This window comes from Hylobates moloch, unplaced genomic scaffold, assembly GCF_009828535.3.
Source record: "Hylobates moloch isolate HMO894 unplaced genomic scaffold, HMol_V3 SCAFFOLD_2, whole genome shotgun sequence".
NCBI lineage: Eukaryota > Metazoa > Chordata > Mammalia > Primates > Hylobatidae > Hylobates > Hylobates moloch.
This window is the reverse complement of record NW_026652277.1, coordinates 80566878-80581277: the sequence shown is the minus strand read 5'-3', so window position 1 is coordinate 80581277 and position 14400 is coordinate 80566878. Positions and strand designations below refer to the sequence as shown.

Genomic DNA, 14400 nt, shown 5'->3' with positions numbered 1-14400 from the left:
GCTGCATAGCATTCTATGGTGTATATGTGCCACATTTCCTTCATCCAGTCTATCACTGATAGGCATCTGGGTTGGTTCCATGTCTTTGCTATTGTGAATAGTGCTGCAGTAAACATACGTGTGCATGTGTCTTTATAGTAGAATGATCTATAATTCTCTGGGTATATAACCAGTAATGGTATTGTGGGGTCAAATGGTGTTTCTGGTTCTAGATTCTTGAGGAATCGCCACACTGTCTTCCACAATGGTTGAACTAATTTACACTCCCACCAACAACGTAAAAGCATTCCTATTTCTCCACAGCCTCACCAGCATCTGTTGTTTCCTGATTTTTTAATGATCGCCATTCTAAGTGGTGTCAGATGGTATTTCATTGTGGTTTTGATTTGCATTTGACCAGCGATGATGAGTTTTTTTTTCATGTTTGTTGGCCGCATAAATGTCTTCTTTTGAGAAGTGTCTGTTCATATCCTTTGCCCACTTTTTGATGGAGTTGTTTTTTTCTTGTAAATTTGTTTAAGTTCTTTGTAGATTCTGGATATTAGCCTTTTGTCAGATTGATAGATTGCAAAAATTTTCTCCCATTCAGTAGGGTGCCTGTTCACTCCAATGATAGTTTCTTTTGCTGTGCAGAAGCTCTAAGCTCTTTGGTTTAATTAGATCCCATTTGTGAATTTTGGCTTTTGTTGCCATTGCTTTTGGTGTTTTAGTCATGAAGTCTTTGCCCATGCCTATGTCCTGAATGGTATTGCCTAGGTTTTCTTCCAGGGTTTTTATGGTTTTAGGTCTTACGTTTAAATCGTGAATCTATCTTGAGTTATTTTTGTATAAGGTGTAAGGAAGGGGTCCAGTTTCAGTTTTCTGCATATTACTAGCCAGTTTTCCCAACACCATATATTAAATAGGGAATCCTTTCCCCATTGCTTGTTTTTGTCAGGTTTGTCAAGATTAGATGGTTGTAGATGTGTGGTGTTATTTCTGAGGCCTCTGTTTTGTTCCATTGGTCTATATACCTGTTTTGGTACCAGTACCATATTGTTTTGCTTACTGTTGCCTTGTAGTATAGTTTGAAGACAGGTAGCATGATGCTTCCAGCTTTGTTCTTTTTGCTTACAATTTTCTTGGCGATGTGGGCTCTTTTTTGGTTCCATACGAAATTTAAAGTAGTTTTTTCTAATTCCGTGAAAAAATCGATGGTAGCTTGATGGGTATAGCATTGAATCTATAAATTACTTTGGACAGTATGGCCATTTTCACAATATTGATTCTTCCTATCCATGAGCATGGAATGTTCTTCCATTTGTTTGTGTCCTCTCTTATTTCCTTGAGCAATGGTTTGTAGTTCTCCCTGAAGAGGTCCTTCACATCCCTTGTTAGCTGTATTCCTGGGTATTTTATTCTCTTTGTAGCAATTGTGAATGGGAGTTCATTCATGATTTGGCTCTCTGCTTGTCTATTTTTGGTGTGAAGGAATGCTTGTGCTTTTTGCACATTGATTTGATATCCTGAGACTTTGGTGAAGTTGCTTATCAGTTCAAGGAGTTTTTGGGCTGAGAGGATGGGGTTTTCTAAATATAAAGTCATGTCGTCTGCAAACAGACTATTTGACTTCCTCTCTTCCTATTTGAATACCCTTTATTTTTTTCTCTTGCCTGATTGTCCTAGCCAGAACTTCCAATACTATGTTGAATAGGAGTGGTGAGAGAGGGCATCCTTGTCTTGTACTGGTTTTCAAAGGGAGCACTTCCAGCTTTTGCCCACTCAGTATGATATTGGCTGTGGGTTTGTCACAAACAGCTCATATTATATTGAGATATGTCCCATCAGTACCTAGTTTATTGAGAGTTTTTAACATGAAGGGATGTTTAATTTTATCAAAGGCCTTTTCTGCATCTATTGAAATAATCATGTGAGTTTTGTCATTGGTTCTGTTTAAGTGATGGATTACATTTATTGATTTGCATATGTTGAACCATCCTTGCATCCCAGGGATGAAGCCGACTTGATTGTGGTAGATAAGATTTTTGATGTGCTGCTGGATTGGGTTTGCAAGTATTTTATTGAGGATTTTCACATCGATGTTCATCAGGGATAATGGCCTGATGTTTTCTTTTTTTGTTGTATCTCTTCCCAGTTTTGGTATCAGGATGATGCTGGCTTCATAAAGTGAGTTAGGGAGGAGTCCCTCCTTTTTGATTGTTTGGAATAGTTTCAGAAGGAATGGTACCAGCTCCTCTTTATATTTCTGGTAGAATTCAGCAGTGAATCCATCTGATCCTGGGCTTTTTTTCATTGGTACTCTGGCCTCTTCTTTTTAGAGTACTAATCCTATTTCATGAGGGTGCCATTTTTATGACCTAATCATCACCCAAAGTCCTCACCTCCAAATAACATCACACTGGGGAATAGATTTCAACACACGAATTTGCAGGGGGACACAAACATTCAATCCATAGCAAACACGGTGTATCAACATTTGGTCAAACACTATTCTGGATGTTTCTGCACAGGTGTTTTTGGATGAGATTAACATCTAAATTGGTGGACTTAAATAAATCAGATTACCCTCCAAAATGTAGTTGGGCCTCCTCCAAATGGCTGAAGGCCTTAATAGCACAGACAGACCTCCTGTCCAGCAAAAATAAATTTTGCCAGCGCACTGCCTTTGGACTCAACTGCAACTCTTCCTTCAGTCTTCAGCCTGACAATCTACCTGAAGATTTTGGATTTAACAAGCCTTCTCCCTCTCCTTCTTTCTCTCTCTATCCATTTATATTTATATTTTCATTTATACACACACACACACACACACACACACACACATACACACATCCTATCAGGTCTGTTTCTTCGGAGAACCCTGATTAACACCAATACTTATTTGACATTGAATTGGCTACCTCTTTTAACCCTCACAACGTTTTCAAATAGCTGTTGTTCTCTCTAATCCATGGATGAAAAAAACTAAGGTCTACAAAGGCTTAGTACCTTAGTAAGAAAGAGTGGAGTCAAAAACAGACAGCAAAGCAGTTACAGTCGCCATGGCAGGGCCTGTAGTGGTTGCTCAAGGATCTACTGCTAGTGAGATAGAGCCAGAATTTCAATCTAAGGTTATCTAATCCCAAAGGTAGGGAACAATATTATCTGTGTGCAAATACAGAAACTGAATACACTATCCAAAGTAAGTGACCTAAACTTGCAACCGTGTTGGAACAGAGGCTGGAGGCTAGAAAAGTGTGCTTTCACCTACAATATACTTAAAGTCTGACTAAAAGCCACTCTAACCTGTTTTGTTCTGTTTAGGATGGCATTTCCTGATCATTTACTTTTACAATATCATACAATAAACACGGTCTGTCTGAGCATACAGTTTAGAAAGCAAAATTTTATTTCATTCAAATGTTCCTAAAGAGAGTAAATTTTTAAAAACATCATTGTGTTTACAGGCAAATTCTCCTCAAAGTTGGCTACCCTTTCCAAATCATTAAATGTTTTCATTTTCTCACCCAGTAAAAAATAAACTAGACAACTGCATAAGAGAAATATAAAAACCACCTTCAGCAATGTGTTACCTGTCAAAGTCAGAGTTCAGATGCTCCAAATTTTTTACTACTCTAAGAACCTGGGTCTCCTGACTGTTGAAGGAAGGTGGCAACAATCCATGAATGTTCAATTGCTGTCTCTCTTCCAGGGTAAAGGCTAAGTCCTATAGAGAAAAAAAAAAAACACACACACACAATAGTATTTGAGAGGAAAATAGACAAAAAACATACATATAAAATCTGACAAGTATATGCAATCAAAAATCCAAAGTCTACATCACTGGAAGCATGGTCACGTGGCTGTGAGTAAACCATGTAAGCTCTCCATATCTCAGTTTCCCTATCTGTAGAAATTAGAATACTATAATATTTCAGAGCTGTGCCACTCAGAGATTAGCAGGATAAAATCAGATGATGAATGGAACGAAACTACTTAAAGACACAAAAATGAAAGAAGATATAATCATTATTATTAATGTCAGTACATATAAAAATAAAAAGTCATTATTAGAGGAGATTTTAAAATTACGAATGTGAGTAAGTCAGCTGTGACCTGCTGTGATTCCACCTTTAAAATGGGTCAGGAAATGCCTTATATGATTCTGAGTTACCTGTTTCAACACTCCTCTCCCAAGTTGTAGCCTTTGATTCTTATGCACTCCTAGACATACAAAACTTCTCACCATTGTCCATACATACCACACCCTTTTATTCTTCCATGGCACATGGTCAAGATATTCTTCCCTGTTTCTCTGCCCTTCATGCCTTACCTCAAATGCTTCCTCCTGTCTAAAGCCTCAGTATATCCATTACAGCCCTATTATTATACCTATGTTATGTGTTTACATCAACATTGATTGTATAAAACAAATGATAATAACAAGCTATGAAGCTCAAAAACATGAAAACTAAATAGAAATTATGCATTGATGCATAAACCATAATGGACCTAAGATATTTGCTGGCATTAATACAAGACAAAGTAATATCAGAGCAGCTCCCGTAGTCATTAACGATGTGATAGATTGGGATAAGGAGTCCCTCTGGAGAGGCATCTGATTGGAGACACTGAAGCCCAAGAGACTTCTTTATCTAGACTATGACTGCTGTTCCTCTGGGTCCAGGATAAGTACACCAATATGACATGATAGTTGGTGTTATGGTCTGAACATTTGTGTCCCCCAAAATTCACATCGAAATCCTCACCCCCAAGGCGATGGCATTAGGAAGAAAGGCCTTTGGGAGGTGATTAGGTCATGAGAGCAGACCCCTCGTGTATAGGATTATTACCCTTATAAAGGGAACCTCAGAGAGCTTTTCACCCCTTCGGCCATGTGAGGACACAGCAAGAAGACCACCATCTACAAATAAGGAAGCAGACCCCTCACCAAACACCAAATTTGCAGTACCTTGATGTTGGACTTCCCAGCCTCCACAGCTGTGAGAAATAAATTTATTTTGCTTATAAGCCACCCAGTACATGGTATTCCGTTATGGCAGCCTGAATGGACTAAGATAGCTAGTTTTGCTCATTGTAACTACTGCTATCTCTAATCAACCTGGATGGGTAAGAATGTCTTCACTAACTTTGCACTGAGTGATTCTACAATCATTCCTCTGTCCCTGAAAGCTTCTTGCAATGACAGAATAGTGACTCTTGAGTACTTATAAAGTGTATTACTAGGGAGAAAGGAGAGACAATTTGGTTCATTCCACAGGGAGATGACAAACCTTGATTGGTTAGGAATAAACATGTCCAACCCCAGGAAGTTTGTGAAAGAGGTCAATGAATGAACAATCCTCTCTTTCTTCTAATTTTTCGTATATATATACCCATTAATTCATGTCACTGATGGAAAGGTTTGTGTTTAATTAGCCTCCCGGGTTGAGGGCCAGACTGAAGAGAGACAAATTTGTCCACTGAATGATGCCATGATAGAGCTCTCTGAGATAACTGCAAGAGCTAGCTGGGACCAATGACTCCAGAATCTTCAGCGCAAGAAGCAGTGCACAACCTTCACTGAGGCTGGGAAGTCCAACATCAAGGTACTGCAAATTTGGTGTTTGGTGAGGGGTCTGCTTCCTTATTTGTAGACGGTGGTCTTCTTGCTGTGTCCTCACATGGCTGAAGGGGTGAAAAGCTCTCTGAGGTTCCCTTTATAAGGGTAATAATCCTATACACGAGGGGTCTGCTCTCATGACCTAATCACCTCCCAAAGGCCTTTCTTCCTAATGCCATCGCCTTGGGGGTGAGGATTTCGATGTGAATTTTGGGGGACACAAATGTTCAGACCATAACCTTCAATTCTCATAAGGTCTCTAAGTGCTATCACCACAGCTGGTATCTAGTTGCAAGATATTTTTCATTAGCAGCCATTCTCATAGCTGCAAAAGCCCCCATTGTTACAGTTGGGCATCCTCTGAAGTTCAATTTGTGTGGACAGCAGCAGAATGGTCTCTTTCCAAGAGGATAATCCAGTATGTTCAACTGTGTCTGGACCAATCACTCTCTCCTGGACCTAAATGGCAGATGGTACAATCTGTCAGTCCTTTGCCCAGCAGTTCCAGCTGGCACCAGGAGACATCTGTGGTATTGCCTAAAGTCTTTGCTTGCCATTTACTTTTTTACTTTTGGTTTGCATCCCCACAACAGAATGAAAACTCCACGGCGCCACAGAATTTTGCTTTCTTCACTGCTTTCTCCCTAGTGCTTACAACAGTGCCTGACATAATTAGAACTCAGAAACTTGTTGCAATAAAATTTTAACATAGTCAATAGAATACTTATAATTCATTAGAATTTATTATGAGAAAATTTAGAATTCATAAAAATTTTCAAATATTCAATTTTAGAGATATTAAAATTTTTTAAATCTATTAAATTGCTGCTCAAAAACCTGATTAGCATATTCATTCTGATTAAATTACTTTTAAAATTCAAAGCAACAAGAGATATTTGTATGAAAAAGTAATTTATAAAATGGAAGACAAACTTCACTTGTTAAAGATATAACTGGGAAGACAACATTTAAACCAAAATGTCATGAAATAACTCCTTGGAATGAAACAAAATTATGGACAGTAATATATTTGAAAAAGAAAGAACAGAAAACTCGACAGATTTTTATCTAACTAGAAGATGAAAAGGGGAAAGGAAAACTGGCTAAAGTCTCAAAAATATATAAATATATGTGAAGAAGCAGTAAACTTCTGAGTGTTGTGCCTTGAAAATCTGCCCAAAAACATAATAATCAAAATATCAATATTTTGATAAGTCTTATGAGAAGTACTAACATATGCCCTTTCATTCTCTTAATAATGGCACTTAACAACATTTATTGCTATAGTTAGCCAGTCTTTTAACATAAATTTTCCAATGGTATGTTCTGAAACTGATTCCTAAATCTAACAATTCTCCATATCTTATGCCATGTAAATGATAATGCCATCTGAAAATCTTTTTATATTCTTTGATGTTTAGTAACTACAAACTCCCATACACTGTTAGCCAAATTTTCCAAAACATACTAAAGTACCAATTCAATTTTTTTAAAAACAACAGCAACAAAACCTAGGGCTTAGGAATCTAGGGAACTCGGCCAAGTTAAAATCCTAGGATTGAGGAGAAAAATAGTCCTATGGGCCAGTCGTGGTGGCTCACGCCTGTAATCCCAGCACTTTGGGAGGCCAGGGCAGGCGGGAGTTTGAGACCAGCCTAGACAATATGGTGAAACCCCATCTCTACTAAAAGTACAAAAATTAGCCAGGCGTGGTGGCATGTACCTGTAGTCCCAGCTACGTGGGAGGCTGAGGCAGAAGAATTGCTTGAACCTGGGAGGCGGAGGTTGCAGTGAGCCGAGACTGCACCACTGCACTCCAGCGTGGGCAACAGAGCAAGACTCCGTCTCAAGGAAAAAAAAAAAAAAAAAAACTAGTCCCATGACTGGGTTCACATTCTATTACTACCCTTTATAAGTTAAAAGAACATCAACGAATAAGTAAACTTAAATTTTAAAGTCCCTGAAAAATTTAAAATGGATATTGTATTATTTCATTTAAGCCACAGTTTATATTTTTCATACTAACAGAGACATATTCATTAGAGATATATTTTGTAGAAATTTATAAAGAGGTCAGTTATGTCTAAAATTTGAAGTAAAATATTTCAAAGAATTTTTACCTTAGCATTATCCTGCAGGGCCTATCCAACAAAGGATAATTAACCCAAATTATACATGCAGATTCTAATTGTCATTTGATTTCTACCAAGTCTTTCATGTAGTTGAAAATATTAGACGTCTATATAGATATATTAGGTTTCCAGACCACCTGTACATCTAACTCGCTAAAGACATCCTCATATATGCTAAGTTTGATCCTGATTTTTCTCCTTTTTTTTGTCTTGCCTTTCCTTTCCCTATTCCTTATAAAACCTTTGGACTAGATCCCTAGACAGCAGAATGGTACATTGTTTCACTGCTAAGGGCAGCAAACAGGACAACTATTCTTCTGGATTGTGCTAATTAACCTATGTGTATCTTCTTGAGAAAACTGAGACTATCAAGCAGAAATGAAAAGAAAATTCCTGACATGACGAAGGACTTATATTAGAAATGATATTTGCAGGGAGCAAGCATAACTGAGAAAGAAACTTTGTCCTGAGTAATTTATCAGAAACTATTGCCATAAAAACAGAACAAATATATTCCGTATTCCGCACTAACAATCCTTAATATAAAATTTCCAATCAACGACTTTCTTTTTTCCCTGAAAAATTACTAAATCAAGCTGAATTGCAAAAAAAAAAAAAAAAAAAAAAAGGAAACCTTTATCTTATTCACAAACATCTTTAAGACAGTTAATCTATACATGTATGAAAATTCATTATGGTAACAGAACTTATAATTTAAATGTTTGAGTGAGGCTATTATTATATTATGGCAGAGATGGTTTGTGTGTTCTGTTTAACTAGTGTAATCTCTGCTGTCTAGAATAATACCTGTGTGGCACTTCATAGGCAATCAACAAAAATGTGTTGGATTAACTAACTAATGATTGATTAATTATACTTGTTATAGTACATTTTGGAGAAGACAAAGCAGAAAAGTGAATAAGGAAGGTTAAAAATGGTAGAGAAGCAAATGGAAAGTAATAATTGCAAATAATTTGAAACAACAAAAGTCCTTCAACTAGTAAATGGATAAAACTAAGGTATATCCATACACTGAAATATTACCCAACAGTAAAAGAAACAAACTATTGATACACAAGACATAGATGAATCTTAAATGCATCATGTTAAGTTAAAGAAGCCAGATTCAAAAGGCTACATACTGCATGATTCCATTTATATGACATTCTGAAAAAGCCAAATTATATGGATAGAAAAAGATCAGTAGTTGCCAGGGACTGGGAGTGGAAAAAAGGGTTTGACTTCAAAGAGGAAGCAAAAAGAAAATGTTTTTCAGTGATAGAACCATTCCTTATTGTGGTGTTGATTACACAACATTGTATATTTGTCAAAACTGATAGAACTGTACATCCAAAAGTAAATTTCATTATATTGAATTTTATTATACTCTATAGAGTCAATTCAGTAACTAATATTCTCTTTACTTAAAAAGAAATATAATTACAATGACTAAAAATTTGTTTAGCAAATTATTGATATATTTCATAATCCACCTCCCAGGCCCAAGTGATCCTCCTGCCTCAGTCTCCCAAGTAGCTAAGACAACAGGCACATGCCATCGTGCTCAGCTAATTGTTTTTGTATTTTTTGATAGAGACTGGGTTTCACCATGCTGCTCCAGACTAGTCTTGAACTCCTGAGCTCAAGCGATATGCCTGCCTTGGCCTCCCAAACTCCTAGGATTACTACACAATCAAATTAAACAAAGAGTGGAGCCAAGATGGCCGAATAGGAACAGCTCCGGTCTACAGCTCCCAGCCTGAGCGACACAGAAGGTGGGTGATTTCTGCATTTCTGTTTCAGGTACCGGTTTCATCACACTAGGGAGTGCCAAACAGTGGGTGCAGGGCAGTCGGTGAAGCGCACTGTGCGCCAGCCGAAGCAGGGCCAGTCATTGCCTCACTCGGGAAGCGCAAGGGGTCAGGGAGTTCCCTTTCCTAGTCAAAGAAAGGGGTAACAGACAGCACCTGGAAAATCGGGTCAGTCCCACCCTAATACTGCGCTTTTCCAATGGGCCTGGAAAACAGCACACTAGGAGATTGTGTCCCGCACCTGGCTCAGAGGGTCCTATGCCCACGGAGTCTCGCTGATTGCTAGCACAGCAGTCTGGGATCAAACTGCAAGGCGGCAGCGAGGCTGGGGGAGGAGTGCCCGCCATTGCCCAGGCTTGCTTAGGTAAACAAAGCAGCCAGGAGCTCGAACTGGGTGGAGCCCACCACAGCTCAAGGAGGCTGCCTGCCTCTGTAGGCTCCACCTCTGGGGGCACGGCACAGACAAACAAAAACTCAGCAGGAACCTCTGCAGACTTAAATGTCCCTGTCTGACTGACAGCTTTGAAGAGAGTAGTGGTTCTCCCAGCTGCCTGCGGACAGACTGCCTCCTAAAGTGGGTCCCTCACCCCCGAGCAGCCTAACTGGGAGGCACCTCCCAGTAGGGTCAGACTGACAACTCAATTGGCCAGGTAATCCTCTGAGACAAAACTTCCAGAGGAACTATCAGACAGCTGAATTTGTGGTCTCACGAAAATCCACTGTTCTGCAGCCACCGCTGCTGACACCCAGCCAAACAGGGTCTGGAATGGACCTCTAGTAAACTCCAACAGATCTGCAGCTGAGGGTCCTGTCTGGTAGAAGGAAAACTAACAAACAGAAAGGACATCCACACCAAAAACCCATCTGTACATCACCATCATCAAAGACCAAAAGTAGATAAAACCACAGAGATGGGGAATAAACAGAGCAGAAAAACTGGAAACTCTAAAAAGCAGAGCACCTCTCCTCCTCCAAAGGAACACAGTTCCTCACCAGCAATGGAACAAAGCTGGATGGAGGATGACTTTGATGAGTTGAGAGAAGAAGGCTTCAGACGATCAAACTACTCTGAGCTACCGGAAGAAATTCAAAACAATAGCAAAGAAGTTAAAAACTTTGAAAAAAAATTAGACAAATGGATAACTAGAATAACCAATGGACAGAAGGGCTTAAAGGAGCTGATGGAGCTGAAAGCCAAGTTTCGAGAACTACGCGAAGATTGCAGAAGCCTCGGTAGCCGATGCGATCAACTGGAAGAAAGGGTATCGCTGATGGAAAATGAAATGAATGAAATGAAGCAAGAAGGGAAGTTTAGAGAAAAAAGAATAAAAAGAAATGAACAAAGCCTCCAAGAAATTTGGGACTATGTGAAAAGACCAAACCTACGTCTGATTGGTGTACCTGAAAATGATGGGGAGAATGGAACCAAGTTGGAAAACACTCTGCAAGATATTATCCAGGAGAACTTCCCCAATCGAGCAAAGCAGGCCAACATTCAGATTCAGGAAATACAGAGAACGCCACAAAGATACTCCTCGAGAAGAGCAACTCCAAGACACATAATTGTCAGATTCACCAAAGTTGAAATGAAGGAAAAAATGTTAAGGGCAGCCAGAGAGAAAGGTCGGGTTACCCACAAAGGGAAGCCCATCAGACTAACAGCTGATCTCTCGGCAGAAACTCTACAAGCCAGAAGAGAGTGGGGGCCGATATTCAACATTCTTAAAGAAAAGAATTTTCAACCCAGAATTTGCTATCCCGCCAAACTAAGCTTCATAAGTGAAGGAGAAATAAAATACTTTACAGACAAGCAAACGCTGAGTGATTTTGTCACCACCAGGCCTGCCCTAAAAGAGCTCCTGAAGGAAGCACTAAACATGGAAAGGAACAACCGGTACCAGCCCCTGCAAAAACATGCCAAATTGTAAAGGCCATCGAGGCTAGGAAAAAACTGCATCAACTAACGAGCAAAATAACCAACTAACATCATAATGACAGGATCAGATTCACACATAACAATATTAACTTTAAATGTAAATGGGCTAAATCCTCCAATTAAAAGACACAGACTGGCAAACTAGATAAGGAGTCAGGACCCATCAGTGTGCTGTATTCAGGAAACCCATCTCACGTGCAGAGACACACATAGACTCAAAATAAAGGGATGGAGGAAGATCTATCAAGCAAATGGAAAACAAAAAAAGGCAGGGGTTGCAATCCTAGTCTGATAAAATAGACTTTAAACCAACAAAGATCAAAAGAGACAAAGAAGGCCACTACGTAATGGTAAAGGGATCAATTCAACAAGAAGAGCTAACTATCCTAAACATACATGCACCCAACACAGGAGCACCCAGATTCATAAAGCAAGTCCTGAGTGACCTACAAAGGGACTTAAACTCCCACACAATAATAATGGGAGATTTTAACACCCCACTGTCAACATTAGACAGATCAACGAGACAGAAAGTTAACAAGGATATCCAGGAATTGAACTCAGCTCTGCACAAAGTGGACCTAATAGACATCTACAGAACTCTCCACCCGAAATCAACAGAATATACATTTTTTTCAGCACCACACCATACCTATTCCAAAATTGACCACATAGTTGGAAGTAAAGCTCTCCTCAGCAAATGTAAAAGAACAGAAATTATAACAAACTGTCTCTCAGACCACAGTGCAATCAAACTAGAACTCAGGATTAAGAAACTCACTCAAAACCGCTCAACTACATGGAAACTGAACAACCTGCTCCTGAATGACTATTGGGTACATAATGAAATGAAGGCAGAAATAAAGATGTTCTTTGAAACCAACGAGAACAAAGACACAACATACCAAAATCTCTGGGACACGTTCAAAGCAGTGTGTAGAGGGAAATTTATAGCACTAAATGCCCACAAGAGAAAGCAGGAAAGATCCAAAATTGACACCCTAACATCACAATTAAAAGAACTAGAAAAGCAAGAGCAAACACATTCAAAAGCTAGCAGAAGGCTAGAAATAACTAAAATCAGAGCAGAACTGAAAGAAATAGAGACACAAAAAACCCTTCAAAAAATTAATGAATCCAGGAGCTGGTTTTTTGAAAAGATCAACAAAAGGACATGAACAGACACTTCTCAAAAGAAGACATTTATGCAGCCAGAAAACACATGAAAAAATGCTCATCAGCACTGGCCATCAGAGAAATGCAAATCAAAACCACAATGAGATACCATCTCACACCAGTTAGAATGGCCATCATTAAAAAGTCAGGAAACAACAGGTGCTGGAGAGGATGTGGAGAAATAGGAACACTTTTACACTGTTGGAGGGACTGTAAACTAGTTCAAACATTGTGGAAGTCAGTGTGGTGATTCCTCAGGGATCTCGAACTAGAAATACCATTTGACCCAGCCATCCCATTACTGGGTATATACCCAAAGGACTATAAATCATGCTGCTATAAAGACACATGCACACGTATGTTTACTGCGGCACTATTCACAATAGCAAAGACTTGGAACCAACCCAAATGTCCAATAACGATAGATTGGATTAAGAAAACGTGGCACATATACACCATGGAATACTATGCAGCCATAAAAAATGATGAGTTCATGTCCTTTGTAGGGACATGGATGAAACTGGAAAACATCATTCTCAGTAAACTATTGCAAGGACAAAAAGCCAAACACCGCATGTTCTCAATCATAGGTGGGAATTGAACAATGAGAACTCATGGACATAGGAAGGGGAACATCACACACCGGGGGCTGTTGTGGGGTGGGGGGAGGGGGGAGGGACAGCATTAGGAGATATACCTAATGCTAAATGACGAGTTAATGGGTGCAGCAAACCAACATGGCACATGGATACATATGTAACAAACCTGCACATTGTGCACATGTACCCTAAAACCTAAAGTATAATAATGAAAAAAAAAACAAAAACAAATTAAACAAAGAATATTTTAGGCCAGGCAGAGTGGCTCACGCATCCAGCCTAAAATATTCTTTATCTAATATGATTATCTTTGAATCCTTTATGAAAATTTTTTCTTAATTTTTTATTTCAGATGAATTATATATATTTTATTAATGTGACTTTGCAAATAATATAGTAGATCTATCTTAAAATTATTTCTTCATATCAAAAAAGTCTTAGAATTAATTTTAATGCTAATTTGGGGGAGAAATTATTTATATATAAAGAGTACAGAAAGAGGACCCTTTATATTTTTATTATTTATTATTCTGAAATAAAGAGATAAAATTGAGCTTGTTTTAAGTGTCATATGTTCAATTTATTAACATAGTTTATGTGCATATTTTACATCTACATTAACAGAATTGATACTAATTTGCCCTGAATACATTCTACTGAAGGGTTCCTTCCTCCAAGGCTTCTATAGTGCCAACAATTGTTCTTTGGAAATGATTATTTTTAAATTCTAATTGACAATATAGATAACAATTTCTAGAATTGGCTGGGCACGATCCTCTCACCTGTAAACCGGCACATTGGGAGGGTAAAGCACAAGGATGGCTTGAGCCCAGGAGTGCAAGACCGACCTGGGCAACACAGGGAGATACCACTTCCACAAAAAATGAAAATAAATTAGCCAGGCATGGTGGTGCATGCCTGCGGTCCCAGCTACTTGAGAGGCTGAGGTGGGAAGATATTTGATCCTGGGAGGTTGAGGTTGTAATGAGCCGAGATTGCACCATTGTACTCCAGCCTGGGTGACAGAGCAAGACCCTGTCTTAAAAAAAAAAAACTAAAAACAACTATTTTTATGGTGGTATACAACCTCATTTTTCCCCCCCAAAAAATCAGCCAGATGACATATGTATTTACAAGGTAAAGT

At 38.8% G+C, this 14400-nt stretch overlaps 1 protein-coding gene across 1 annotated transcript in view; it reads right to left on the bottom strand.

Annotated features, from left to right (window-relative positions):
• ME1 (malic enzyme 1) overlaps nucleotides 1-14400 on the bottom strand; it is a 231401-nt gene that overhangs the window by 200267 nt on the left and 16734 nt on the right. The window contains exon 2 of the mRNA XM_032152323.2: nucleotides 3573-3706. Coding sequence (XP_032008214.1) covers nucleotides 3573-3706 — 134 coding nt within the window. The remainder of the gene's footprint in view (nucleotides 1-3572; nucleotides 3707-14400) is intronic.